The sequence below is a fragment of the Necator americanus genome, chromosome II (genome assembly GCF_031761385.1).
Source record: "Necator americanus strain Aroian chromosome II, whole genome shotgun sequence".
Classification (NCBI taxonomy): domain Eukaryota; kingdom Metazoa; phylum Nematoda; class Chromadorea; order Rhabditida; family Ancylostomatidae; genus Necator; species Necator americanus.
In genome coordinates, this window is record NC_087372.1 from 5294874 (window position 1) to 5322830 (window position 27957).

At 36.5% G+C, this 27957-nt stretch overlaps 2 protein-coding genes across 4 annotated transcripts; one reads left to right on the forward strand and one right to left on the reverse strand.

The window, feature by feature from the left end:
- Positions 1-61: 61 nt before the first annotated feature.
- RB195_016919 (uncharacterized protein) lies at positions 62-10780 on the forward strand (the record flags this gene model as incomplete). 2 transcript variants are annotated; one of them, XM_064183669.1, is made up of 10 exons in its annotated part: positions 62-144; positions 2216-2351; positions 2552-2673; positions 3358-3480; positions 3572-3719; positions 5394-5558; positions 5738-5878; positions 8743-8850; positions 10371-10466; positions 10709-10780. In XM_064183669.1, the coding sequence occupies 10 exons, from the start codon at positions 62-64 to the stop codon at positions 10778-10780; spliced, it is 1194 nt and encodes a 397-aa protein (XP_064039550.1). The 2 variants fall into 2 exon arrangements, with proteins under 2 accessions (XP_064039550.1, XP_013291859.2); XM_013436405.2 differs by lacking the exons at positions 62-144; positions 2216-2351; positions 2552-2673; ... (2 more) ...; positions 5394-5558; positions 5738-5878 and having other exon boundaries at positions 8755-8850.
- A 2615-nt stretch (positions 10781-13395) lies between these two features.
- RB195_016920 (uncharacterized protein) lies at positions 13396-22787 on the reverse strand (the record flags this gene model as incomplete). Of its 2 annotated transcripts, XM_064183671.1 has the most annotated exons (11): positions 13396-13436; positions 14001-14128; positions 15110-15190; positions 16460-16617; positions 16684-16882; positions 17917-18068; positions 18138-18262; positions 19115-19260; positions 19508-19596; positions 21882-21959; positions 22686-22766. In XM_064183671.1, the coding sequence occupies 11 exons, from the start codon at positions 22764-22766 to the stop codon at positions 13396-13398; spliced, it is 1278 nt and encodes a 425-aa protein (XP_064039551.1). The 2 variants fall into 2 exon arrangements, with proteins under 2 accessions (XP_064039551.1, XP_064039552.1); XM_064183670.1 differs by lacking the exon at positions 13396-13436 and having other exon boundaries at positions 13948-14128; positions 22686-22787.
- Between the last annotated feature and the right edge of the window lie 5170 nt (positions 22788-27957).

Below are 27957 nucleotides of genomic sequence, written 5' to 3' on the forward strand. Positions count from 1 at the left end.
CATAGTATATAATGTATATGTATACTTTTCGTCGGTGTTTGCATTTTATGTTGTGAAATGAATGCTGTTGTGTTGTATCTCGAAAATGTTTGAATTGCTGTTTAAAGGCAGCTTGCCAGGAATCTGGAGTGGTACGGATTTCAGGTGGAGTATCCGTGTACGGGGTCGTAGATTATGAAGACCGGGGTGGTTCCGCTCATCTCTCTCTGAATCACTACAAGCAGCCGGTCCCTGAATGCTGCTTAGTACGATGCCTTCTATTGCAGCGCGCCACCCTTGCACGTGTAGCGTCCCCTACTGCCTATCGGGGCGGTCCGAGTTGATTTTCGACGAGGGCGGAGGCGACGCAAGGGCTGGAGTGTTGCAATAGATGACGTCGTACAAAACAGTATTCTGGAGGCGGCTGTTTGCAGTAATGCAGGAAGAGATAAGCGGAACTATCCCCGTCTCCATAATCTATGACCTATGCGGATACTCCACTTGAAATCCGTACCACTTCAGATTCCTGGGGTGATTCCATTAAACTAATGTACACGTGATCTTCATGTGCTGCGAATCTCCCAGAAGATGGAGGCCGAATGCAGTATGGGACGCTACGCGTGCAAAGGTGGCGCGCTGCAATAGAAGGCTTCGTACAAAACAGGATTCAAGGGCCGGCTGCTTGCAGTGATTCAGGGAAAGATGAACGGATCCACTCCGGTCTCCATAATCTACGATCTCGTATACGGATACTCCACCTGAAATCCTTACCACTCCAGATTCGTGGTATTCTGTCTTTAAGTATGCTGTGCGCAAGCGCATCTGTGTAATTAAAGCCTATACAGCACATATTCATAACTGCTTTGGTTGGATTCGATGAAGCAATCAAAACTGTCTGTGCAGTGATCAAGCTTTATGCAAATGATCACCAAGATGAGAATAGAAGTATTGTTTACTTGGGTTTTTGTCATCATGGAAAATAAAATCCTATCACGCTTTCCTCCAAAGTCATTTTTTATTCTATTATGCCATAGAAATTGAATAAAGACAGTGCCGTTTAATAGCATTTGACAATATTATAACAGTGTTCAGGGAACCATAAAATTGTTTCCTGGGAAAACGCTTTGTTGGGAACCATATTATCTGTTACCTCCGAATAGCATTCCACTTTCTTATTTGGATGCAGTTTTACGAACCTCCGGTCATAACTATGTAGCCCACAGTCCTTACTCGCTGCCGTTCTATTCTAGTCACAAGAAAATGAAATTAACATTTTTCGGTGCAATTTATTCTTCTGCTCTTTCTGGCATGTCTTCTATAGTCCCCATGGTAGTTTCTTTTCCCATCGTCATAGTTTTTATTAAATTATCTACGCTTACTACGTAAGACAAATAGTTTCTACTGTAAAAAATTGAGTGCTGGGCGCCGCCCACATTTTTGCACTGGAGGAGGTAATTCCTCGCTACACATCATTCATGCGCAAGCGCCATGTAATAAATGATCTCATATCTTTTCTTTTATTAGTTTGGAGAAAGCACTGTAGTATTACTTGTGTTCTTTAGTAAGTAAGTGTGATTGTTTATAACTATTTCTGGGTTACACTGTGGAATTCTCTCTCTCCCTCTCTCTGAAAAAAAAAACTTTTCCGAATCAGAAATTTTTAAGTGTCCAGAAGACTATTAAGCAAAAGTACCTAAGAGAATATTCCAACGATTTTTTGAAACTTTGAGGACATTTCAAGCACGGAGATTAACTAAACTGCCCGATGAAGTTTGGTGTTACAGGTATTTTTTTTAGAATAATTTATAATCAATTTTATAATTAAATAAAATCACAAAGAATAATTTGCTAATTAATTATTGAGCAAATTCACCAAAGTACTAATCACACGAAATATCACAACGATGAAAGTTTTACAAATTTTGTTATTTTTATTTATTTTCATGCGACAACGATGCAACGAAGCAAATATTTTAAACGTAGCATTATCAAGGCATAAAATAACAACATTTTTCTACATTTAAATTTAACCGAAATCATTTAATGCTCTTCAGAAAAAAACAAAATATCCCTTTAAAGATTCTGTAAGTAATGTAGTGTAAGTTCCTCCCGTTTCTTTCGTATAACATTTCGTTATTCTTTTCTTCTCCTCAGATATTAATTTTTTCCTTAAAGAAAAGATCAGACCAGAAAAAGCACTGATTTTCCAGATGATCTTGCAAGATCCGTTGTTCAGCCTCCAACTTCACGGTACCACCTATCATATCGTACTCTTTGTTACAGTAATCTACTGTATGCTAACAATATGTGGTCTGATCACCGTATCGCTTTTCATAGCGGTGCTTATCAAAGCAAGAGCAATATTCAGAGAGGTGTGTATTTTTAGACCGACGGATGTTTTGCAATTATGTTTTTTTTCTGTAAATTATATTGTCCTTGCGAGAATACGTTAAGTAATAATTGGGAAAGAAAAAAAAAATTTTCTTCTTGTGGTGCAAAATTATTGGTAGAATCTGAGCCAAAAAATGCATCAAAGTTGAGCTTTACCGTAATTTTCTCGTTTTTTTTCCAGTATCCTTTTTTCGTCATAGTCTGGCAGGTAACGATAGCGAATGCGCTGAATTTAATAATTCAAGCCATTTGTATTCTACCGTGCACATTTTTGGACTCCACAGAAGGTGGCTTGTCTGTGTGGTATGTAAGTTTAACTTTTTTTTATCTCTAAAAAAACTCGTATGACCACTGATGAAATTATAGGTAGTTTTCAGCTTGTTCCTGTAAATCCTAGTAGTGCACGATGAACTCTTCGACGAGTCTTTTTGAAAGAAAAACTTGATCCACACAAAAAAAGTTTTCCTTCTTTCTGAAAAATCCAAGAATCCGAGAATTACTTTTGTCTGAGGTGTAAACGAGTGCCTTTCTGGAGACTATTTGAAAAGAATCCGTCTAAGTATACATAGCTTCTGCTTTACTCTGGACTTTGCTAAATTCTGGAAGAGCTTACGGGGGGATTTACGAAAGCAAAGTACAGCTAGCTATACACGCAAATATTTCTCCAAGCAATTAGATTAGAAAGACTTAAACGAGGAAAGATTATAACTTAATTTTGCTCACTTTCTAAATTTGATTTTAACAGAAAAAATTATTCTGAAAATTTTGTGAAAATATTTGTTAAGGTAAGGTCTAATTCCATTTGTAGGATAGCGTTCTCAGAATTGAAAAAATGTACAAAACAAAAACAAATAACAATAAAATGCAAACTATTTCTTCTATCAATACCATTAACATCATATCATATCTGTGTTTACAAGTATATTAGAGGTTGATAGTGGTTTTTGAACGATTAATCAAATATTTTCAACGAAAACAACGTCTTAGGTACACAGTTGGTGCTTATATGATCGACTTAAGCGATATCTCAGTGATGTGCTTCATTTTTCTCATGGCGTTGAATCGTTTCGCGGTGTTTGTGCTGAAACCTCTTGAAAAAGCATTCACACAGTAAGTTTTTGTCGTGGTTTCTTGGCTAAGAGGTTCATCTGTTCGTTAGTACGTTTTTCCTACTATTAATATTAAATATTTCTTTTCCTAGAAAAAATGTCACCTATTCAATTTTGCTCACATGGTTGTTGGTCATCGCATTTTTCATTGTGAAAGTTGATTTTGGACCTATACGAATGAAGAAAAGCGCAAATTGGGGAATTAAGGATTTTTTTATCCGTAGACATGTGGGAATGACGGTAAGTTCAACCATTTCTACTTGTTACAATGGAATTTTAGTGAGAAAGGCGGTTCTATTAGGTTGAGTCGTAAATAACCTCCGCCCAAGTACATACGTGGTACTTATTGTTATTGTTTACGCCTAAAATGGATTATTCAAACAAGGGGTTTAGATTAGGTTTCCACAGATAGAAAATCTTTCAATATTTGTTAATAAAGCACAGAAATAGAATATTACATATGTTAGAAGGTGATAATGCCCTTGAATTCACGATGCTTCAATGTTTTTCCTTTTTCTAGCTTTTTTCCTGGGCCTTAATGGTTTTCACGGACGTTATTCCTGGAATATTAGGGTAATTATTCTTGATTGTTTGCAGAGTTATGTAGATATACAGTGCAATGAAAAAATGTAGGTGCATTTGTGGGCGCCGAGTAGATGCATAAATAACTAGTCATAAATAACTTCCGCCATGTTAAGTCGTACCTACAGTAATTGTTTAAGAATACAGTCGGTTATCCAAACAAGGGTTTTTTGTTATTGCTACGTAGGCAGAAATTCGCCTGGTTTTTAGACAGTAGTCTCCTTTTGTGAATTTTTTTCGCACATCTTGAAAATGGAGAATAAAAAAAAGCACTTATTTCATGTGATGCTTTGAGAATTTAAAGGCATCACCCCACGAATCTGAGGTGGTACGGATTTCAGGTGGAGTATTCATATACGGGATCGTAGATTATGGAGAGGAAGGTGATTGCGTTAATTTGTTCTTAATTGCCGTAAAAAACGGTCCGGAGGATTCGGCGCCGCAGAAGGCTGGCGTGCTCCAGTCGAACTCTTTAGTAGAAAATAGTGAGCCAGAACGCCCGAAGCCGTATCTTCCGGGCCGTTTTTTACCGCAATTAGGAAAGAGTGGACGGAATCACCCCCTCTCCATAATCTACTATGCCGTATACGAATACTCCACCTGAAATCCGTACCACCTCAGATTCCTGGAGTGATACCTTTAAACAAGGCAATAGTGCTACGGTCATGGTCGTCAAAAATGAAGCAGTGAGGAGGAGGAAAGAATGAAAATCGATCGGATGATTAGAAATCGACATCGCAAATTCCGTTCTGAAGATGTGACCTTGAAAAGACGAACTATGGTTGGGGATAGAGTTGCTCTACAGACGTTGGCGACGATATTTTGAAGTCAATACTGGAACGAAATCCACATCAACCAACGAAAGAGTCAGCGGAAAAAACTAATACATCAAAAACAATTTTTTATTCTTTATGTTGTTAAGAAGTAAATCTATGGAGAACGAAGTGGAAGTTATTTACCACTCAACCTAATAATGTTTTGGAGCATTGCCAACAGTTCCTTGAGACTCTTTTAGTTGCTGAATTTGAGTTACTCGCTAAAAATTTCCCGCACATCTCTTAGGATTACAGAGATGTGAAAATAAATAACGAAGGTTGCGGAAATTGTGGCTGTTCTCAAGCCATAAAACTTTGCCAAACCTAAATTCTTGAAGTATATTTAAAATCAGTTGCTCATTTGCTTTCGAATTGTATTTTCATGATTTAATTTCGCTCACTGCCAAGAATTCCGACGCTTTTCTACGGATTAATCCATCAGCGGTGGACTTTGGGATAGAAAGAAATTAGTAGCGGTGTTGTACACAATATTTTTCCTGTAACTACGAATTTATAGGTGATAATATTGATCGGATATATAGTACCTATCGCTATTCTCCTTATCTACATTGCCATCTATGCTTATATTCGAAAACGTCGCTCATCAGTGGAGTTAGCGAAAAGCGATAAAAACGACATTGCCTTACTTTGGCAGGGATTTATCCTAGCCGTTTCTTTATTTGTGAGTTTTAAAATCAGTTTTTTTTTCTTAACGCATGCAATCAACGCTTTCGAAGCTCTCTCTAGGACATTTCCTGAGCTTATCAATGGTTAAAGAGATTTTAAGATTAAAGAAAAAGAAAAAGATTATTTTCCAATCGTGAATCCTAGTGATCCAAACTGTATTTTTGATATTTCCAGTTTTTTCGTGCTATCAGCACCGTTGCGCCACGTATTCAAACAGTTCTTTGGCTCGCATGGCTCCTGAATCTTCTCAGAGGAATGAGTTCAGTTGGAAATCATATGCTTAACTCGATTCTTTTCCTAATTACAAATAGAACGGTACGTATTTCATAAGTTAATCATATGTTACAATAAAATTATTGTTAATATCCTATTGTATGTACTAAATACCAATCAGTGTATATTATTCTCTGAAAGCTGGAGAGTTTTCCTTATTCGAAGAACCTGAGGGACAAAGTGACATGAAATTGAGGATACTGCGATTTCTCCACTTATCGATAAAAAGAGATAGATCAAGATCTTCTGCATGATTGCTCTCAAATTCACTTGGTAATCCAGAGAAAATGCGTGGGAATCGAAATATTGTGTGACCTCGTCTTCAAACGATGCTACTTATTACGCCGCTATTAGAACGAGAACAATAGGCAACCCATCTATTAGAGATTTCCGTTTTGTTTGTTGCTGCTTATTTGACTCATATTAACTGACAGGAATTAATTGAATTGAATTAATTGAGTTACGCAGGATAGAAGATAGCAGTGTTGTCCTCTGTTTAGCGCGTAGTATATTTCATCGTTGGGAAAAAAGAGAAAGACCTAATCTGTTTTGCCCACCATTTTCTAGATCACTAAGAGGAACTGAGCGTTATCGCCTTCATTCCCGTAAATTCTGCTCCTTTCCATTCGTGGAGGGATCCCAGCACTCAGTGTCGATTCAGTGATGGATACGCTCTCATTGAGGGGAGAAAGAAAAGGAAAGAAGGAGAAACCCGTTGTTGAGCACGTGAAAACTACAAAATTCACATGTTACAGGTCAGGAGGGTCCTACGTAGAATGTGGCGCCGTCGAACCAAGAAATCTGCGCCGAAAGTTGAAAGCATTATTTTTTTTAATATGCGAGCCTAAGCTGTTTCCAGTATGTATTCAGTAACACTTATTTCTTGGAATGTTGTGCTAACGAATATATTTACAGAATTCATACTTTCTGAGGTGATCGCGGAGGTGATGGAGGACAGCTTGACCGTCAGAAAAAATCAAAGATCGATTTTCCTTCGTTTTCATTCATCGATCTCTTGCTCTGCGAACACCAATGAAAACTGCTAGGAGGAAAGCGAGCGAATGCGAGCAAAAATAATCCATGATTTTGTTGTGAACGGGTATTGAGTTATATGAATAAATTCATCCTCTTATTGGTGTTTATATTTATTTTTTATGCATACACAAACGGAACCGATATTACACCATCGTACAAAAGTCTTATTTGAAAAGTTTGTCCTTTCGCAAATTGTAAAAAATCCACAACGATAATGTTCAACCATAAAGGATCTCGTAAAATATCGAGTATTGGGCTACTAACCTATCAAGTAGAGAATAGGAGCTTGAATTTTATGAAAAATATAAAAATACACAGTTTATGTTTTGAATAGTAAAAGTTTTAGTAGTTTAGTTTCAATTGTAGTACATGAACCCTAAACAAAAACTACACAGTGGTTTTAGTTTTCGTCCGTAAGATGAAGAACAGGGCGTGTGTAGCGCAGTCGGTAAGTGTGATTCCGCTTCCTGCACGATCGATCCGTGGTTCGAATCCGCCTTAGAGCTCACCAAGCATTTCATCCTTCCTGGATCGATAAATCGGTACCAGACTTGTCTAGGAGGTTAAAAACACTGGCTTCACACATCGGCTGACCTCCACAAGTCATTGCATGAGAGCCAACACGGGTCGCAGAACCTCAACGATTACGAATTCCAGTAAAACGGGTTGGCACCATCCCAAATGGATTGATACGTCAGTAGGTTTATCCTTTATCCTTTAATTTTTTGAAATCTAGCGAGGAATCAGTCATTGATACAAAACTGTTAAAAATGCTGAAGATCTGTTAAAAATGCTGAAGTTTGTGGCAAAAATTCGTCAAGATGATCTCATTTCTCTTTCCTGGATTTTTCGTTCTTACAACGAGCGTTCCCCCTATTCTCTTAACTAAACCAATGAATCCACTTTTTCTTCGTTTGGTCTGTTTTCATTGAAAAAGATTATAAATAATTTACGTTCTTTACACTTGTTTACGTCAAACACTACCCCATTATCCCATATTAAATATTACTTTATCCTATGTTTATGAACAAAAAGGCAGAACAATCCGATTTGAGTCCATAACCACAACCATTGTTCTCTGCAATTCCAGCCTTTCATTTTCCATTTCAAATTTAAAACATTTGCGACAATCAATGCTTTTCATTATTTTCGTCCGGAGGACACCAGCACTTTTTCACCTTCTTATAATGTCCAGAAATTGTTGGTTACAATGTAATAAATCTTTTTTTTTCATATCGACGTCTAGGTTTATTATAACATTATCGAATGTTATTCGAATGAACTTTCACGGTAAACGGCTTTGGAAAATTACATTTACGTAAATAATATTACATCCTTATTAAAGCGTAATCTACTGTAGGTCACATTTTTTGTGGTAGTTGAAAAAATATGGACCATGTAGATCAAAAGCAATCAAATTCTCATAAATGCATCAAATGCTGCTATGAGAGCCACCTTCATAATCGGTCAACACATAAACGGTGTGGCTTTTCTAACGATACCTAAAGAGTTTTTTTTTTTGTTGTTTTGAAAGTAAAAGTGTGAAATTTGGAATTTGGATGAAATGATGGAAAGAATTTGGAAAAGGGAGTCACTAAGAGTCTACTGGAAGGATTGGACAGGATCGTAGAAATTAGAGGGGAGTTTTTATATTTAGTATTTTAAAGTTAGTGAGTATTTTGAAGTTGAAAAATGAAAGTTCGGTTTATTCTAAATTTTAAAAATAGAGGAAGTATAGAATAATATTTCATGTATACAAAATTGCTTAAATTGTTTAAATCTTCATGGAACGACGAAACATGCAGAAGTTACCCTATCATATTATAATTAATTTATATTTGTAAATAGTATATCACTTCTTTTACGTCTAGAATTCAGGATTCATGTGGACGATTTCCGTGATTTTATTGGTGTGCGTAGTCGAACAAGGAACGGCAAATTGTTTCGGCAGTCTTTCCGATTTGCCGAATTTGGAAGAGGTGAGTAAAACTCATAATTGAATTATCAAACTGTACAATGCAACATCTTTTTGCAACCTTCGTTTAACGATATTAGCTTTTCTTTCGTTATCTCCTAATTAGATTTTAAGGTAGTTTAGGGTCCCTACCTTGATAATTTAAGTGCATTTTGGGGTTGATCTGACAATTCTTCCCCGCCCTCTTAACACCTGATCAGCCATTAAAGATAGTGATGCCACGAAATTGACGATATTGGATTCTGTTCAAGAAAAAATAATGGTCCTGAGTATGAAAGCAATCACGCTGATTCCTCTCAAATTGTCCTCAAAGACAGCGTGGGAAAAGGCATTGTGGATCCAATCTTCCTACGATGTACCTAAGAACACAGTTTGTGTGCGAGCGTAGGAACACGCGCAGCGTTGGCCAGAGGCGGGGGGGGGACTGTGTCAGCATCGCATTGATTGTTCGCTCAGACGCGGTGCGTATGCCTGCTCCGTCATACGAGTTGTTAGGTGCCTCGTAGGAGAAATCGATCGACAACGCCGCTTCCTACGTTTTTCTCAGAATAATAAGGAAGAAATTAGCGTAGCGCGCTCATAACAATTATCTGCACTCGCAACCCTCTTGTTTCGTGGAGAAATCCCAACATCGTCAATTTTTTGGAATGCTGATTTTCACTTAATGAAATGCGACAGTGTCCCAGCTTTTATGTTCAGTATATCACTTACGCTTAAACAGCTTAAGTTCTAAACAATTAGATAACTTCTTTTTTTTGGCATTCAAAAGTAAAGCGTGATAAATTGATATAAATCTAATTAGCGTGATCTTAAAGAGCGTAGAATCTCTTTAAATTGTAATACTTGAAATATCTGGAAGATTATAATTCGCCCTTGGACTTCATGGATAGAAAACACTTGTAGCATTCGCACCGTATCACGGATTTGACGTGGCGCGGAAACCGCAGCGAAGGCTTCGTCCTCGTCGTCGCAAAAGAAAGGCGTGGAAAACGGTGTCCCTTCCTACAAAATCAGTTTCCCCTTTGTAGCACGCGCCGTGTCCACGATCGAATCCATCTATCGAGCAGTACAAGATCTATGAGATCACTTAACTGGGCTATTCAAGTGAAACTAATGAAAAGGCTGCTGAGGGGAGCGGAGCGTGCGATGAAGGTGCATGTCCTAACGTGTCTCGTAGGGAATAAAGCGGTTCCCACGTTGTTTTTCATGACGACTATGGAAAGATGAGAGAAACTTCGCTGATCTCCATAATCCACAACCCAAAATCTAGGCTTTCCCTAACTCAACCTTGAGCAGTTTCTGCACCACTCTAAATTCGTGATACGTTGTCTCAATAATGCGCTAAAGGTTTTTCGATACGAGCTAATGAAAATAAAAAATTCCCAAAGCGGACACATGGGTACAATAACCAACCAAAACAACCCAAATAATTGTTCCATTTTTTAAATCTCTTTTTTTCTGACAACATGAACAAATATTAGTCGTTGGACCCTGGAGCGGTATTAAGAACTATGTGGATTTTAGCTGGAAGCGTGTGCCAATGTTCCGGCGGCCGATATCCGTTCTTGTGTCGACGATTATATGGAAGTCGTTTCAGCAAATCCAACTACTGGTATCGGGGTAAGTGTACATGCATATTTTATTCCCAAAAAAAAAAACGAAAGTGTGGATTGAATTTGAATCGCATTTCCGGAAAAATTAATTCTAGAACATTTACTCAGTTCATTTTCCAATGAATCAGAAAAAAATTTAGAATCCATCGTCTTCGTTGTAGTTCGGAGTCCGAACTTTGTACTGATCCAAGTTGTGTTTGTGTTGTGTTTATCCGGTTTGTGTTCTTTTTTAAATCCTTCATCTTTCAGCCATTACTCGATCCTGACGTCTTGGAGGCAGCGGTGAAATGTCGCGTGAAATATAGTGCTAAGCATGGCTAGGAGCACACAGAAGCGAAAAAAAATCCGAAAAAAATTGTGTTTAAAATGTAGAAGTGGATGAATGTCGACGATAATTCTGTATTCCTTCTGTTTTTTTTTCTTCTTCTCTTCTTTTTTCCCAAGAAAATGTCAATTGCGATTACATACACAGATATATACATTGCAGACATATACATATACATATACATATACATAAACACATACAAATACATATGCATACATATTAGTAAATACATACATATTTGTTCTTGTGGGTAATTTTTGTTCTATTTGAGATTTCTTTTAATGAACAAGACGTTTCCAACTATGAAGCCGAAGTAGTAATATTAGATTCCGAACCCCTCTGAGCGATTTTCCTCGATGTACCAACCTCCTTAAACACTCGTATTTATTTTGCTTAAAGTCATCACCCCACGAAGTCTGGAGTGGGACGGATTTTCGGTCAAGTATTCGTAACGGGGTCGTGGATTATGGAGAGGGGGTGATTCCCTCCATTTGTTCCTAATTGCCGTAGAAAACGATTCGGAAGATACGGCTTCGAGCGTTCCGGCGCACTATTTTCCACAAGGAGTTCGATTGAAGCGCGCCAGCCCTGTGTAGCGCCGCATCTTCCGGGCCATTTTTTACGGCAATTAGGGAGAAATGGACGGAATCACACCCCTCTCCATAATCTACGACGCCGTATACGAATACTCGACTTGAAATCCGTACCACCTCAGATTTGTGGAGTAATGCCTTTAGTACACTTCCTGTTTTGTGAAGGAACCGTTGTAGTGTTTCACTTGATTTTCCATTTCTTTTCCTTGAATGGTTTCAGGAATGTTCTTGCTTGTGTATGTGATGATCGCAAGCAAAAAAGAGAGAAAAAAATATGTATAATGATTTATCTGAATTTATAATACGTGACACATATTTGAGATAATACATATTACATTGCACCGAATAAAAAATACAAAGCAAACTATTTCAAATATTACCCGTTCTCTTTGTGTGCACATTTGATAAATCCTAAAGCAGAACGCTATGGGAACAGTTCTTAACATTTATAAAATATAGGAAATCAACTGAAATAAAGGTGCGGTGAAAAAAAAAGAATTGAAATTCTGAGAGGAAAGACATCGACTGTTTTAAAATTCCCGTCGCTAAAAAGAGCACGATTATGAATGGATATTGAAATTTTAGCAAAAGCTCTGATTGGCCAGGAACAACGGCAGCTAACGGTAGCAAAAAGAGCAGCACCCGTAGAAATTCTCATTTTCGGGGTTCTTTTTTTGTGGTCCTTCAGAAATTCGTATCATTTTATTACCAGGGAAAAATGAATTTGTTCAAATAAATGAAGCTATTTCTATAGTTTTCGGGATGGTTTGAATGACGTAAGGATTTTTAGCATTTATGGGAATGGATGGAATTAAAATAAGATCCTCGGCTAACGATGACCTAAAGACGATGATCCACCACCACTAATCCAGCCACCTAGTAAATGCTGCAAATTTCGTGTTCGTGTTCTGCCTATCAAATTAAAATTTTTAATTTCGACAACTTTAATATATTCTTTGAACCTCAAAAATTAACTTCAAAATGAGTTTTTTTTTTCTTTTGAAGTTACTGACTCGCTCAAAAATTGGATGTTTCACTCATAATTGTGCAGAATTTCTGCAGAAACTCAGAAATTCTCATGATATAATTCTCCTTGTTGATATTCAACACATCCAGCACTGAAGAAAATACATTTTGGTGCCGTGTATGTAGAAAATCAATCAAGCAGATTACAGAGAACACCAAGAGGTTGCGAATATGTCAAGCAATTACGGAACAAGAGATCAATATGTCTTTTACAGCACAATTATTTTTTAATAAGGTAATAAAATCAACAAAAAGTGCAGTTTACTGTTTAAGAAAAATCAATTTCTAGTGATAAAGAATTTGCGGAATTGAAAACGACAGTTTAGAAAAAGTGAAAAAGATCAGCCTCTGCAACTAGAAACATGAGTTTCTAAATGGTTTGAGAAACACGCAAAAATTTAAAAAAAAAGATTATCGAGTATAACTTTAATTTGGATATCTGTTATTTTCCGCTGTTTAGCTGTTGTTCAAACAAAGGTTGTTTTACGCAGCCTCGAAGAATTTCATGACATCGGACATGAAGTAATTTCCGCGGATGCTGACCACCCTCATCAAACCCCTACGTTTGTAATCTTTTTTAATTTGTAATTGTAATAATAGTAACAATTTGTTTAATTAGGACTAACTTTGTGATCAAATTTTTCTGAAAAGAATCGAGTGAAGAATTTTTAAACAGACAAAGTCTTCCTCTTTTCAAAACAATAAGAATTTTAGCTATGTAAAGAAGTATATAATCGAAACAATCAAAACGATCCATCCTTTTCTAAATTTTTGCTAATTTCTATCTTTGCTTTGAGAATATTACTTTGAAAAAAGTCTGCACATGCGAAGTTCAAGGTGAAACCGATGAGTGAAGACATAAGAAGCAAAAAAAAAACGAAAAGAAAAACAAAGAGGGGATAACCGTAATGCCATACAATTCAGCCTACTCGAATTGCATTATCACATAATCAATCTTGATTGATAAATCAAACGATGATTAATCCTTGACGTTAGTTCCGTTCCCTGCTCAAATAGTACCACCAATAAAAGACTGAAACAACGAATAAAGACTTCAATTAGCAAAAAAAAACCATTTATTTCTTAAAGGCCACATATCACGAAACTGATGAAAGAGTTGGGATCCCTCCATAAATAGGTAGGGAGCCTGGTTCACGAGCATCAGAATAATCACGCTGAATTCCCTCAGTAGTTCAGAAAAAGGCGAGAGACAAAGCCTTGTGTGATTTCGTCTATCCAACGATGCAACTTATTACGGGCAATAGGACGAAGGCAAACCGCAGGGCGCGCACGGTTTTGCGGCAGAGACAGTGTCTGCTGTCTATTTGAAGTAGGTTAGTTGAACAGAGGACGTTGGACGGTGACGGAATTGCCAGCGTTCTATCGAACAAAAAGTTGCGTCATTGTTCACAGAGATTCGCACGAAACATTTTTTTCTGGATTATCGCACGAATTGAGTGTGATCCACGTTTTATTCGTAAACCCCCAGCGCTGTGTATTCACTTAATGATACTCAATATTCTCAATTTCGTGATACGCCGCTTTTAAATAATGTCCGCAGGAACACTTGATGAAATTCCTGCAAGCATGCACTTACCGTTGAACGCTGCAAACATTGCCGGGAATGCTTTCGCAGCCATTGCATCCACTCTAGCTCCCATATCGATATCAGCATATGTGGAATATCCTTGACTATAACCATTCAAGCAACCATTCTCACCACCACTGAAGTAGGGTAATTAAAAATAATAATATAATAAAATTAAAATAATAAAATTAATAATTAATTAAAGCATGGTGAAGAATAGAGTTCAATTTATAAGTATATGGAGCAGAGTATATTTTACATATTTTATATTTATATTTATTTGTATTTTTAAATTTTTTAAATATTTGTTTATTTCTAGTTATATAAAAGGATAAAAAAGACTTGACTCAAGTTTTTTTCTAATTATATATTTTTGATAATTTGTTAATTTTTGAGCAATTTTTTTTAAAGCAATTTTTTTCGAACATTTTGAGCCTACTTTTCTCGAAAACTCAGCATTGAGAAATGGATTTACGTTTTCTTGCTGTGCCGACCAAATTTTGCTAAAACTTTGAGGCTTGACGTTTCGACCTCCTCCTATTTATTAAAGGCCTTAAAATGACTCGAAGTTTCCGGTTTTTTGCATATTCCATCGAACTCCTCCTTTTTTCGTTTTCGTCAGGAATCGATCCATGAATAACAAAAATGAGTGGTTATTCACTACTTTAATGACTCTATGCCGTTCGTAACATTTTGTGAGCTATAAGATTGTCCCACATGCAATTCCTTAACGCTATCCAGGCGCCAATAGTTAAGGATACTGCCCAGTGTGTAGATCTCATTCCCCTTGAGTGAAAATCCATAAGAATGCGATGGCTCACCAGCCCCGCTCGTCGATGAGACTGGTTGGTGTACTTGGAACGATATCCTGGCTAGGCAAGAAGAGGCATAGAGCTTTACAGGATATACATAGCACCCAAGAACCTTTTATTTATATTTACTATTTATAGTATTATTTATATCATTTATTTACATTTTTACATAGAAATTTTAGGGTATGAATAACGTTTCACCGAAACCTCTTAGCTAGAATAGAAAAATAAAAATTCCATTTTTAATTTCTATTCTCTTTTTCTAGTTTTGTTCTGTTGTGGTGCCTTGCTGCTGGCGAAACTCACTTCATATGGTACCATGCTTCGTCTCCATTGTTATTCACCGGATACCGTAAACCACGCATTGATCCAGTTGGAGATTTCGGCCTGAAATAAGCTGTTAATGTTTAGTCAAAAGCCATCAGAAGCTTTTAGGCAGAACTCCGGTAAAAATCCTCGTTCCCTTTCCTTTGAGATAATTAAATAATTTGTCTGACAGAGAATTTAAATAATAATTCTATTTTGAATAACATTTTGTCTAAGCCTCTGCCTCTATCTTTGCTGAGCCTCTGCCAGATAGTTTTTTTTTTTTACGATCGAGTGGGATCTTACGCAACACTATGCCATTTTTTTTTCTCAAATTTGCTTCGTTTCTCCCTATGAGCCTTTAAGGATTGACTAGTCTCATAATTAGGAGCAAATTTTAAGGTTTTTCCAAATTTACACTCAATTCTCGAATCAATAGGAACCTTTTAAAATGAAAAGTGGGCACGAGAGCTTCCAAGTAAGTACTCGAATACACAAAATAATCTATGAAATAATGAATTTTACATTAAATATAACATTATTCGCCCACTCGCTCACTGATGGCCTCTATGTATTTGCATCAAAGTTGCAGCTTTCCCAATTCGCAAGCAAAAACATTCGAGGGTTACCCTCTATTCACGTGGAGCAACTATCGTGATCCTCAAGGACAAAAATCTTTTTTAAACAAATTGTTAAATTTTAAACAAATTTTAAACAAACAAACAATTTGTTCTTTTTCATTCTTGCCTACTACTTTATTTCTTTCCATAGAAGTAAAGAATAAAATATAAATCAGAAATACGAAAAATAGGATAACACAGAGGAATAGTAAACTGTAAATAAACACATATATAAAAAATATACAACATAAAAAAGAAAAATGTAGTTTTTTTTTTCGCTCTTTTCTCTTTTCGCTTTCGTATCGGTACAGTGTTCCGAAAAGTGTTTCGCCTTCACAATTTATCTTTTCCAAAATTTTGACAACTTTTGCAGAAAATAACTCTGGACCTGGGAGAATTTATAAGCTGAATTTTTCTTATTTCGATGGTGCCTTGAGCAAGGCATCTACCCATCTTTCCTTTGGGACTAATTAAACTAATTAAACCACGTTAAAAAATTGAAATAATGTGCTTTTATTTCTAAAAAAAATCCACCCTTCCTACGGAAGGTAAGTGTACAGATTTTTGACGGAGCCAAGCTATTACCAGCGAAAACTCCTGCTACCCTACTAGCTTAGTCAAAAAAGAGCAATTTTGAATAACTTCAGCTTCAAACATTTAATTTTCTTGAAAATACTGATTGACGCAAACAGCGTGGACAGCAAAAGTGTCACCTCCATCGAAAACTCACTTTTTCACCGCATATCCGCTATGCATTGCTCGTTGCAGCCGCAATCGTTTCGATCGTCGTTTAATCTCCGATATTTTGTCCACAAATCCTACCACAGCCAACTCAACCAATGAGAAAAAAATAAAGGCAACACACACGAAAAACCACAGATCAATAGCCTAAATTTAGAAAAAAAATTGCCTAAAGTATAAATTCACGGAGAAAATCTGCTAATCATTCCTAACCTTTACAAATGAGACTCGAGGTAGATTTTTGACAATATTACCAAATTGAAATGTGAGGGCCATAAGTGAGGAGACACCTAGTGTGATTCGAGCCGGTAACGCCCGTGTGTCGATCCAGAATGCAATCCACGATATGAACACCGATAAGTATGTTGGGAGGTACATTTGTAGCACATAGTACCCGTATAGTCGTTTAAATCTGAAAAAGAAAACATTTCAGAGATCAAAAAACGCAAGAAAAGGAATGGGATTGGAGAAAAAAAAACAGAATTGTTTTCTTTTTTTTTGCGAAGCTGAACCTGGACACATCCCCTTGGTTACTTCTTTTTTTTTCAAAATTTCAAGTACTCACAGGCTGCTTTTTCACTGACAATTTCACATAATGTTTGCGGTTATACCTACCATAAAAACTGTTCATAATAACCGTTCATAGTAAGCGGAGCAAATCAATAAGTCGAAAAAAATAGTGGTTAAGGATTCTCTACGGAAAGTTCGTATTCCACAAAAGAGAAATTGAGAGAAATCGCTTTTATTCAAAACTTCCAGATCGCAAAAGATTCAATCTTACAAAAAAAAAGGAAACAAAAAATTCCAGAAACTGTCCCATTAGTTATCAGTTTACGCGCCACAAGAGGGACTACGACAGGTTTTTTTTTTCAGGAAAAATTGGATTTTTTTCTTTTTTTTTTCCTCTTTTTTCTTTTCTTGATTTTTTTCTTTCAGTTTTGACTCGAGCAAAATATGGTCTCTTTTTCTAAGTGCACCATTGGTGTATGCGAAGAAATATATAAGTAAACAAGTCAATAATTGAATTAGAACATATTTTTTATTATCACTATCATATTTTTATTATCATTATCATATTTTTTTTCTACAAAAAGTGTATGATCTTGAACAAAGCCTCATAACTCACAACCAATCGATGCTATGCAGATTCCCTTCCAGCATTCTTCTTTACTGCGCTCAAACACCTCTACCCTGAGAGAATTCCCAAGATTGCAGAATTTTTAGAAATTTAGCAACAAAAAAAAAAATTGTAGCAGTGCGCAGGCGTGATCGAACCAGAGAAAGTCTCCCGTTTCATCGCTCATTCATCAGAAAATCATTTTGAAAAAACAACGGCCGGGCAGTGTAGCTCAAAAATGCGATTTTTTATTGAGCAAGCGTCCGGCCGAAGCGGAACTGCTGCAGTGAGCTGAGCGCTCAAATCCAACCTCAGTTCTCTGCACTCACCTGAACGTCACCTTCAACTGATCCCACATCCCAGCCGTGTATTCATTCACCACTTTTCCCCATGTAACGTTATAAAATTGAAAATCTGGTAAACGGAAATCCTCTGACGGTGGCATTGTCACCGGAGCCCATTCCTGCCAATTTAATCGTACCTAAAAATTGTTAGTGTTAGTTTTTTTTTTCACCAGTAGAAGTTTCTGGAATTTTTTTCTCACTCATACCTCTGCTATATTATAAGAGTAAGACTCGAATACTAATGTACATTCTTGTGCATCTATAGGGAACCGTGAAAGCTCGAAACTGCAAGGTGCGGATACTTGTACACGGTAGTTCAGCCATACAGTCCCTAAAAAAAGACAAAAATTTCAGTAGGTGAAGAACTAAGCAAGAACAAACACAAGGAGAAGTGACTAGTTAGAAAAAAAGGTGAAAAAAAGAAGGAAGAAAAAGAAAAGCGCTCGATCGATCAATATTTTGTGTGCATAGTCGGCTCCGAGTGTGTTCAACAAGGTGGGCGCACTGCGCCTTTCATCGAGATAACGCACAGAGAAGCGGAAGATGAGTTAAAGGCATTACCCCACGGATCCGAGGTATTCGTATACGGCGCAGTAGATTATGGAGAGGGGGGGGGGGTGATTCCGTCCATTTCTTCCTAATTGCCGTGGAAAACGGTTCGGAAGATGCGGATCATGCAGAAGGCTGGTGTGCTCCAATCGAACTCGTTGAAGAAAATGGCGCGCCGGAACACCCGAAGACGTATCTCCAGGGCCATTTTTTCTACGGCAATCAGGGAGAAACGGACGGAATCACCCCCCTCTCCATAGTCCCTCATCCCGTATACGAATACTCCAACTGAAATCCGTATTACCTCAGACTCGTGCGGTGATGCCTTTAAGCAAAATAAATAGGAATGTTTAAGGAAGTTGGTACATCGAGAAAAGTCGCTCAAAGAGGTTCGGAATCTACTGTTACTATTTCGGCTTCATAGTTGTAAATCTATTGCTAATTTAAAAAATCTCAAATAGAACAAAAATTAACCTAATAAACTAATCTAATTAAACAGTTATCATGCCATAAAAACAAAATATAACAAAATATAACAATATAAAAACAAATATAACAAAATATTGATTGATTGACCTCAAGAGACAACGGAAAATATTCATTCCTGATGGAACCTAGAAATTATTGTGCTTACCATTCGGATAAATGATCAGCAATATATTCGATGCAGGTGATCGATGTACTTGCGTGCTTTTACTATTAACAAAGCATACATTCGGTGTCCATAGTCGTTCACTGACGTAACTGTCCAACGAAAGGTTGGATTTACATGAAATGTTCCTGAAAACAGTGACAATAACAGCTTTTTCGTTGATACGTTGAAAACTACTTTTTTTATTTTTTAAATTTTTTTTGGAACAAACATTTAGCAGAAACATCAAGATGAGCGGACCCGAGAACCACAAACATGTCATTTAATTCGTTTTTTTTTCTGAGGTAAAAAAAATATGATGAGGATTAAATTCTACAAGCGTCTCAAGCCTGCATCACTGGGATCATCTGGGAAGCGTTAAGATCCCGAACTTACTTGTACTGCAATCGTGGATCTATCCACACCTGGCTAAACCACACGTCCGCTATGAATGAGCTCGAGATTTCGGATATTGATGATATATCCTAGAAATATTCCCGGTTAGAAAACCTGCATTTACTTTTCATTTTATTTCATTATTATTTACCTTTTTATTTTTTTAAAATATTATTATTATTTATTTTTTAAATTTTTTTAATATTATTATTATTTATTTTTTCATTTATTTTTAGGTGGATGTGATAAGGATCGTTTGAAACTATTTAGACCTACAAAAGTAAAATAAAAATAAGAAAGTATAGTAAAGAAAATAAAAGTGTAATAAAAAAAAGGTAGAGTAAACGCAAACTCCAACTACAAAGTAGCCAGTTTTCCAGTTTTTCTTTGTTTTCTCCTTTCCAAAACCAAATTTTTCACCTAAGATGAGCTAAGATGAGGCTTCCTGAAGCCAAATACATACGCCAATAAGATCCAGTGTCGTGCTGATCCCAAAATGCGTCCAGCTGAGGAAATAAAGTGCATTCAAATAAATGAATGATGTGTTATTAAAGTGGAGTGTGAGAGTATTTCTGAAAAGAAATTTTTTCAACCTCATATTTTCCTCTTATTCCTCAGATTGAATGAATTTGCTTGTAGGACATTACGTTTTGCAGAATATTGAGTTAAACCCTATATTTCTATTAAAATAAGGAAAAACCAGTAGATGCGCTTAGTTGGAAATTCGTTTGTAGTTGAAGTTTTAGAACTATTTCATGTGCCGGTGAATTTCTTGAGCAGTAAAAATAAAGCGACTAACATTTTGAAATTGAAATGCAGGCAACGGTTTTGTGGTTTTACACCATGAGAAAATACGGTAGTCATATGTAAAATTAACCGCTGATAATCTTTGAGTTTTTGTTTGATGACTGTTTGACGCAGAATATACATAAATATGTCATGCGCCTACATATCTTGAACGTTCTATGCATTTGGGAAACGACTTCAAATGAAAAAGATCATCCGTTCAATATGAATAGACGAAAGGATACCTGACTCGTGGAGACACGCTATCATAATTCCCCTCCAGTTATAGTTAAGAAGTTATATGCATTTGGGAAATGTCTTCAAGAAAAAAGTGAATAGAAGGATGATAGCAGCGTGTGATAGAAGGATTTAGAGCATTTGCGTCCTTCAGGGAAGCTATGGGCTAACTAACGGACCAAAATCTTCTTGCCCATCAGTTTGACTCCACAGTTCTTCCAGTGCTCTGATACGCAGCGGAGACTTGGTCAGATACCGCTGCCACGTCTAGGAAGCTAATCCTCAGCCAAAGAGCACTTGAGAGATCTCTTCTCAACTTTAACCGGCGCGCACAACAGCTAGCCGGTCTTCGCAGCTCCAATGAGCTCTTACGAGCAATGTGCCATTTTCGCGGTTCAGCAAAATATATATCGAAAGCAAAGCATAGATGTCTCAGTCACATTATGAGATGAATCGACGATAGATGGACTAAAAGAACGCTGGAGTGCATAGGTGCCGCACAAAGGATCCGGACACTCCTCAGGTGAAGAGGGTCTAGCTCACGGAGTGCAGCTCATGTGATGAAGCTAGAGTGGATCCCAAGAGTTGCTAAGAGCTCAAAAGATGCCCTCATAGAGGCCACCAACACCAACAACATGTGATGTACTACTGGCACGGATGGATGGATCAGCTGAGAGCTCAACTGGAAACGGCTCAAGGACCTTATCAACGTCATTCACGATACTTTAGGACACCTTGGATGACCTCGGCGAGGGAAAGAAAGTACTGGAAAAGATCCTGGAGCTCTCACTCTCATTGAAGACAGACTATTTCAGGACCCAACGTAGGTTTTTTTGCGGTAGTTGTAAAAAAAGATATTAGACATTAGATATTTTTTGTCTGTAAATATTTTATTATTCATTATTCTACCTCATTTTTTTAAAAATTTATTCCAGATGTTTCCTAGAGAATTAAACATTTAACGTAGGTTTAAGTATGTTAGGTAGTCAGAAAGTCACAAAACTGCTTCCCATTTTATTTAACGAACTAAAATAATTATAATAATTATAAATAATTATTTCAGACGCCTTCGGAAGCTCAGTGAGCATCTGTTCCTGACTCTTTCCATTATTTTCCTCTTATTCTAATCTTCCAGTTAATCTAACATCTATTTACAATTTGCGCTACTTAACTTATAAAAAGTTTTTCATTATGAAAGGATAAAATTAATATCATTGCGAAATATTGCTTCTTTTGAGAAAAAAAAAACAATTACCCACTCTACCAGGAACCTTAAAAATAAGTAATTCCCCTTATTTGTATTGTAATACAAGAAAAAGAAAGATCAAATTTCGGAATAAGTTTAAGTCACCTGCACTGTTAGCTCAACGCTAACTTTAACGGAATCATTTGATGGGACCATAGTTTTGTCGTAATCCTCGAGAAGATCCTGGAATAAGATTCATTTCCGTTGAATGGATTATTCTAGAGAAATTGTTTCCTTGAAGAAATTGATTTGAAAGAAAAAAGTAGCGTCATTACACATTCCTTCCTTCTTTCTTTCTTTTTCTTTTCTTTCTTTCTCTCTTCTCTTCTCAAAGATGGTAGGTACTTTCTGTATATTTTTTTTTGTGGACAATAATCAAAGTTGAACTGCTCCAGTTACGTTGTGGATAGATGTGTTATGCAGGAAACAAAAGCGTTCAAAATCCCTGTAGCTTTCCTTGATCCCGAGAAATTTCCGAAAGAAAAAAGTTAGCGTTTCTTCCTAAACGCTGCATTTAAAACTCGAACAGATGTAAGTAATTTATCCTCGCTCCTCTATGCATATTTTTCCAATTTTCTGCTTAACTACGACCATCCGTTTCTCAGTCAGTTATTCTTTTCAGAAGAAATTCAAAACCAATGGAGGTCCCGGCGTTTTTGCAGCTGACGCATCAAGCAGTGTAAGTTAAAGGTGGTAAAAAAAAAGAAATGGTAATGTTTAACGATGCTGGCATTCTCCAGAAGCGATAAATCATTGACGAATTGTCGTTAAGACAGTAAAAAAACTGAAACTCCTAAGATTCTCCTCGAGTCTTCGTGACAAACAACAGAAAATTACTGTAAAATTTTTTCTCCGCTCCTATTTAAACTAAAATTTCAACATTATTTTTTGTAAAAATTGTAAACTTACTCGTAATATACTTTTTCGTTGATTAGCGTTATATTCACACACTGGTTCCGCAAATACGGCCTTTCCCGAGATCACTAACATTAATAACAGATCATGCAGCATGACATACGAACTGAAAAATCTTAGAAAAAAATTTAAATAATTCATAAATGTAATCAGCAAAACGAAATACAGTATCGATCGAAATAACGTGAACGGCGACAGATATTAGAGAAAACGGGGAAAAAATTAAATGAAGGTGATGTGACGACAAGGACATAAAACGGAAAAAAAGAGCTAACGATATTGCAGAGAACGACGGAAAAAAATGGGAATCAGTGGAGAATACAATTCATTCCACGACTAGAGCCAGAAAGATTCCTGCGGCAGTTAATCAATTTTTCTGATATAAACAGGTAATAATAAAGAGATAAAAATAATTTAAAAAAATCCGAGGCTAATCGCACCATAACTTGGCGAAATGATATGAAAATTAAACTTCCTAAACTAAATGTCAGGGAAATTTTCAACTTGTGGAAAAATTGTGCGATACGTCAATTTAGGCAATGTAGGCACTTTCATTCATATATCATTTTCTTGACTGTTTTTCTTCTTTTTTCAAACGCTAAAAATTTAAAAACATGTTTTAAAAGGGGCAAAAAAAGTAAAAATAACAGGGTGAAAGTCGAAAATTGAGATCCACGGATAGGGATGGAGAATTTTATTTTATTTTTTCGTTTTCTCTCGAATCACTACTAACATATGCAAAGATATGAAACTTGATGATGTTATGCACTTTTATTTTCACACATAATTCCCGATGCCACCGTGAAGGAATTCCTGGTATCAGTTCACATACATAGTTTCATATCTAGCTGGATGCTATTACATCGAGCACACAAAATTGCCGTTTTTTCAAGGTGTCTGGAGAGAATGCGCTACTTGAAAATTGCATTTCTTTCACAGCACTTCGTAAGAGACGTTTATGAATACAGAATTGGCAATAACATAAGGATGTTCAGGAGGAAATGTAGCCGACCGGGCGAAAAAAAAAACAGCTGTGTGACAATTGTGAAACGAGCAGGAGAAGTGCAGTAGAAGCGCAGTAGGTTCAGCAAAAATTTCAAGGATTGAAGGATTGACACGAATTGAAATATGTTCAAAGTAGAAAAAATTTTGTAGAATCGATAGAGTATGATAGAAGATCGATAAAAGAAATGTTTTCTACAATTTTGTAGAAAGCTGATAAATTTATAAGGAAAATCAATTTTTATGAAAACACTAATATTTGTATACATTTTTATTCCCACTTACAATAACGTTGTCAATTTTTTTCTTTTTTTTTTCTGACTTAGACAAATGTATTTTGTCTATGGTATTGAAATACCGATATCATAAATTTATTTATTTATTTATTTATTTACGAACAACAGGGGTGGAGCGAAGGAGAAAAAAGAAAAAGAAACACATTTCTCTTTTTTTCTGACTCAGACAAATGTGTTTTCTTTTTGTTTCTCTTTTGCTGCACCACTGTTGTTTGTAAATAAATAAATAAATAAATGAATAAATAAATCAAAAAATTTATAATATCAGTATTTCAATGCCATAGACACCTTTCTCAGTTCATTTGTAGAGTATAGATCAGCGAATACTCGCTGACATTCGAGAAAATTCGACATTCAACCTTAACGGCACCGTCGCCCCGGAGATCATATCATAAAAATTGTAAGAATTGTAGCACAAATCCCTGGCTCAATGCAAATTTCTGGAACACTGGCCAACTGAGAAAATAGGAAAAATAGGAATGGATTTTATTGGGAAGGAAGCACAGATGACGTGAGCACAGTATTGTTCTAGAGTGAATAATGTGGATTTTTTTCCGCCCCGTATGGATTCTTTCTCATTTCCGCTGCATTTGCATCCACAATTCGATAAAACCACTAACGTTCCATTCCATCGAATCCCATTTATTGAATCTGTCATAAAGTACCCAGTAAAAGGTGATAATGAAGCGATCCGTTTAAATGGAAACGGAAAATGTGGACGCGAATTTCCCGTTTTGCTGGATTTTCGCATGCAGTTCATGAGAAAATAAAGTGCAAATTACTTTGAAACTTCGAATTATGGAACTAATTTCTGAACTAACTACATTTTTGCAGTTTTTATGGGTTGTTTGCTTGCAACTCGTTTCATATTCATGGGGAAAATGATATCATACACAGCACCTGCGCCGATTTCTTGATTCCACATTAATCTAAGCGGTTTTTGCAATGCATAAATAAATAATTAATTTAATTAAGTGAGCAATGGTCTGATAAGTAGTCACGTCACAGTATCGAATCGAAATCGCTGGCTCTTTTTCTAAGCACTGTCTTAAAATGAAAAATTTCAAAAATAAAATAATTAATTTGAATTATTTTAAATTATAAACAATCTCTAACCACGTTCTGCTATAAAATAAATGAATTAAAATAAATAAATTGGTTCATATTATTCTAAGCAAGAAAAAGTGAAGCAGGAGATGCTGGATTATTAAAAGAGAGTTCGAGAAATTCTAGCGAAAAAATGGAAGAAAGAGAAAATTAGTAGTGCATAGAGAAAAAAACTAACATCGAAAGAATGTCCATATGTCAAACTGGTAATCGATTACGAGGAAAAAAAAATGGAAAAGCGGAGAAATGGGAAACGGGACACAGGAAATGTGCAAATACTCGGTAAGAATATGGAGGAGGGCGGAGTTCTCCCCGTACGAGTTTACTCGTTCGGAATGATATAGTGTCATGAGCAGAACTTGGGGAATAGATTAGTAGATTATATTGAAGGATTATGTACACGATCGGTACGGTGTGGATGTATTAAGAGGTTCGACGCTCTCTTAGTGCAGCTACGGATATAAATAGATACAGTAATCATATTAATTTACAAGGAATATGCTGAGAAATCAAAACAATCATCTTTTTTGTGAACGTTGCCGACTTATCCAGGTTGGTGTCGCAGTTTTTAAGTCTGGATTCTGCTTGCGGCACCTAACGGGACTGCTCTGAACGAAGAAAACAGAAATCCCGAAATTTTAACAGAACTAATGACGTACTTGAACTGATCGTATCGCTACTGTAGATTACTGTAGATGAGAATCCCTGAAACACCGTACACCTTAGTGAGTCTTAAGCTGATCTGATACTGTAATCAAATTCGCTATCGTCACCGATGACACTAGGCAAGAATACCGATTCGTCCGCGCATACGGTAGCTACACGTGCACGTATCGTAGTACAGCACGAAAGCCTAACTCTCCTAACTATCACCACTTCGACTTAAATTCAATGTTAAAGAAGAAAGAAGAAAGAAAAAAAGAATAGAGTATGAATAAGAAAAATACCAAAGGGTTATTTCAAGGTGATGTAGGACCTAGCGAAAAAGGTAAACATAAACTTTTGTTTGCACGGTGATTAAGTTTTGGCAAATCATTTACCTCAATTTTGAGTAATTAAATCCCAAATATAAATAACAATGCATTACGTATTAAAGCAATAATTGTTACATAATCGAGGAAACGTATATAACAAACAAACGAACGAACAAATAAACAAACAAGAGCGTTGAGAGCGTAAGAGAAAAATAATAAGGAATAGAAACTGTAAATATACAGCGTACTCACAATCGTGTCCCTTAAGCGTTAAGAACATAAAAGAATGGATTACAAAAAAAATCGATGAGTTTCAATGGCGTCTGAAGATTCGCTGCATCTCCTGCTCTTATAAGAGGGATAGTACTTCATAAGGGGTTTATGTGTTTTTTTTTTGTTTTCTCTTTGATGAAAAAATAGATAATATTGAATGTTGTGAAGAATTGCGCTCTTTTAGCGATGATAGGGGTGTTTCACCTAAACCTTCATTTAAAAAAAACCTCTAAAAATGACAGCGAGCCCGAAACGTCGAGCATTCGTAGAGTTTTTAAAAGCACCACTCCACGAATCTGAGGTGGTACGGATTTCAGGTGGAGCATTCATATACGGGATCGTAGGTTAAGGAGAGGGGGGGGGGGGGTGATTCCGTCAATTTCCTCCTAATTGCCGTAAAAAACGGCCCGGAAGATACGTCTTCGGCTGCTCTGGCGCACTATTTTCTACAAGGAGTTCGACTGGAGCGCGCCAGCCTTGTGCGGCGCCGCATCTTCCGGGCCGTTTTTTTGCGGCAATTAGGAAGAAGTGGACGGAATCACCCTCCTCTCCATAATCTATTATCCCTTATAAGAATACTCCACCTGAAATCTGCACCACCTCAGATTCGTGGGGTGATGCCTTTAAGTAGAAAACACGTAGGCATAGTCATGAAAAAACGCATAGAGTATACCGTTTGGGTAAAGCGGTCATAAATCCACGTCGATTCGGACGAAGCTCGCGCATGACGACGCAAGGTCTGCCATTGACACATCATTTCTTGCACAATTTCTGCCAGACAAATGAGTTATATTCTCAGCGTCCGATTTATGTAGGAAGTACATAACTCATATATGTAGGCACAAGAAGTAGCTACCGCAATTAGTTCAGAGTTTAAACACCTGCCCTCTTTTAGTTGCAAATTCTGCAATTTTCATACATATATCATTAGAATCATTACTGTTTAAACATTTACACTAAGCCAATATTTCCAGCCGGAACTTGTCTCGGATCCTGCATGGAAGCGGATAAAAAGAATTATTAAAAATTCAAAAGAAATAAAAGAAAAAAAAAGGAAAAAACAAAGAAAAAATTAATTAATTAAAAAGAATTGAATTATTTTACTACATACAATACAAGAACCGCATACTATAAGCGGCTAGTAACATTTCCAGTAATTGTTTAGAATAAGTAAAAGTTTAGTAGTAATAATATTGTATAATAAGCAATATTTTAGATAAGTAATTTGAAATTATAGTAGCTCAATAGGAAATTAACTATTCAATTAAAATTTAAATAATGAAAATAATTAATTAAATTGAAATAATTAATTAAAATCAATTAAAATAAGTGTGTGTGTGTGTCGTAAAGGATAAAGTGTCTGGCGTTAATCAATCCGTTTGGGATTCGCCACCACGTTCACTTAAATTAAGAATCGTCTGAGATTCACGAGCGTGTAACTGGCCTATACAATGACTTGCAGGGGAGAGGGAGTCTGGTACTAATTTTTTGACCCCAGAGGTATGAAAGGTTTGGTAAGAGCTCGGGCGGAGAATCGAACTTCCGATCGATCATGCAAAGACAGCCCAATCTCTTACCGACTGCGCTACAAACGCCCTATCAAAATAAGTATAC